General features: G+C 42.7%; 1 protein-coding gene across 1 annotated transcript in view; it reads right to left on the bottom strand.

Annotated features, from left to right (window-relative positions):
- CEP192 (centrosomal protein 192kDa) overlaps window positions 1–2,585 on the bottom strand; it is a 156,496-nt gene that overhangs the window by 123,074 nt on the left and 30,837 nt on the right. The window contains exon 8 of the mRNA XM_011985552.1: window positions 210–334. Within this exon, the coding sequence (XP_011840942.1) occupies window positions 210–334 (125 nt within the window). The remainder of the gene's footprint in view (window positions 1–209; window positions 335–2,585) is intronic.

Genomic DNA, 2,585 nt, shown 5'->3' with positions numbered 1-2,585 from the left:
AAAAAAAAAAAAAAAAAAAAAAAAGAAAATGTATAATTCTATGAAAGATACTTACATATTGAAACATTATCAGTAGTGAGTTTTTTACTTTTTCTGTATTTTTCAGAAGTCAACAGTAACTGTTACTTTAAAAAAAAAAATATCATATAAACACAAAAGATACCTTGTTCCTTTTTTCATAGGAAATCTAAGAAAAATGCATAACTTACGCTGCTAAGATCTGGAACGATACCCTTCACGTTTTCTATTTCTTTCTCAATTCCCCAAGTACCAGAGGAAAATGGTAACAGACCACCTGTGTGCCTTCCACTACCTCCAGTACCTACAGAATTACCTGAAAAAATAAAGAAAAATGTTAACGGAGCCACATCAAATCTGAGTAATCTGACATAATAACTGTTTCTTGCTAGTCAAATTATTTTATGTAAACCTAATACTTAGCACTCCTATGATAAATTTAGCCATTTTCATACAGAGAAAATAAGCAACAGTAGGAGGCAATAATAAACATGATAAACTGCTACCATACAGAAAGAATTCATATTTAATTATCGATGTCTGGATAGAATATAATTATTTGTAATATTCAATCCAAGAAATATATACTACAGTATTTCTAGTAACACTAATTTACTTAGCTATTATTAAAAGCTCTTTTGAAAAGTTTCAGACTGTCTAAAGACCTGAGGGAGTAGAAGAGTTAATATATGCTAAATCATACCAGAATTTTTTTTTTTTTTTTTTCCAGATGGCTGAATAGGAACAGCTCCAGTCTACAGCTCCCAGCGTGAGCAATGCAGAAGACGGGTGATTTCTGCATTTCCAACTGAGGTACCAGGTTCATCTCACTGGGGCTTGTCAGACAGTGGGTGCAGGACAGTGGGTACAGCCCACCGAGTGTGAGCTGAAGCAGGGCGAGGCATCGCCTCACCCCGGAAGCTCAAGGGGTCAGGGAATTCCCTTTCTGAGACAAGGTAAGCTGTGACAGATGGCACCTAGAAAATCAGGTCACTCCCACCCTAATACTGCGCTTTTCCAAGGGTCTTAGCAAATGGCACACCAGGAGATTATATCTCACGCCTGGCTCAGAGGGTCCCACGCCCACCGAGCCTTGCTCATTGCTAGCACAGCAGTCTGAGATCGAACTGCAAGGCGGCACTGAGGCTCAGGGAGGGGCGGCCCGCCATTGCTGAGGCTTGAGTAGGTAAACAAAGTGGCTGGGAAGCTCAAACTGGGTAGAGCCCACTGCAGCTCAAGGAGACCTGCCTGTCTCTGTAGACTCTACCTCTGGGAAGAGGACACAGCCGAACAAAAGGTAGCAGAAACCTCTGCGGACTTAAATGTTCCTGTCTGACAGCTTTGAAGAGAGTAGTGGTTCTCCCAGCACGGAGTTTGAGAACTGAGAACAGACAGACTGCCTCAAGTGGGTCCCTGACCCCCAAGCAGCCTAACTGGGAGGCATCCCCTGAGTAGGGGCAGACTGACACCTCACAGGGACGGGTCTCCCTCTGAGACGAAGCTTCCAGAGAAGGTTCCAGCAACATTTGCTGTTCAGCAATATTCACGGTTCTGCAGCCTCCGCTGCGGATACCCGGCAAACAGGGTCTGGAGTGGACCTCCAGAAAACTCCAACAGACCTGCAGCTGAGGGTCCTGACTGTCAGAAGGAAAACTAACAAACAGAAAGGACATCCACACCAAAACCCCATCTGTACGTCACCATCATCAAAGACCAGAGGTAGATAAAACCACAAAGATGGGGAAAAAACAGAGCAGAAAAGCTGTAAATTCTAAAAATCAGAGCGCCTTTCCCCCCTCTAAAGGAACGCAGCTCCTTGCCAGCAATGGAACAATGCTAGATGGAGAATGACTTTGACGAGTTGAGACAAGAAGGCTTCAGACGATCAAAATTCTCCAAGCTAAAGCAGGAAGTTCAAACCCATCGCAAAGAAGCGAAAAACCTTGAAAAAAGATTAGATGAATGGCTAACTAGAATAACAAGTGTAGAGAAGTCCTTAAATGACCTTACGGAGCTGAAAACCATGGCACGAGAACTACGTGATGCATGCACAAGCTTCAGTAGCCGATTCGATCAACTGGAAGAAAGAGTATTGGTGAGTGAAGATCAAATGAATGAAATGAGCAAGAAGAGAAGTTTAGAGAAAAAAGAGTAAAAAGAAACAAACAAAGTCTCCAAGAAATATGGGACTATGTGAAAAGACCAAATCTACGTCTGACTGGTGTACCTGAAAGTGATGGGAAGAATGGAACCAAGCTGGAAAACACTCTACAGGATATTATCCAGGAGAACTTCCCCAACCTAGCAAGGCAGGCCAACATTCAAATTCAGGAAATATAGAGAACGCCAAAAAGATACTCCTTGAGAAGAGCAACTCCAAGACACACAATTGTCAGATTCACCAAGGTTGGAATGAAGGAAAAAATGTTAAGGGCAGCCAGAGAGAAAGGTTGGGTTACCCACAAAGGGAGGCCCATCAGACTAACAGTGGATCTCCCAGTAGAAACTCTACAAGCCAGAAGAGAATGGGGGCCAATATTCAACATTCTTAAAGAAAAGAATTTTCA

This window comes from Mandrillus leucophaeus, unplaced genomic scaffold, assembly GCF_000951045.1.
Source record: "Mandrillus leucophaeus isolate KB7577 unplaced genomic scaffold, Mleu.le_1.0 Scaffold286, whole genome shotgun sequence".
In the NCBI taxonomy this organism is placed as follows: domain Eukaryota; kingdom Metazoa; phylum Chordata; class Mammalia; order Primates; family Cercopithecidae; genus Mandrillus; species Mandrillus leucophaeus.
This window is presented reverse-complemented; position numbering and strand designations above follow the sequence as displayed.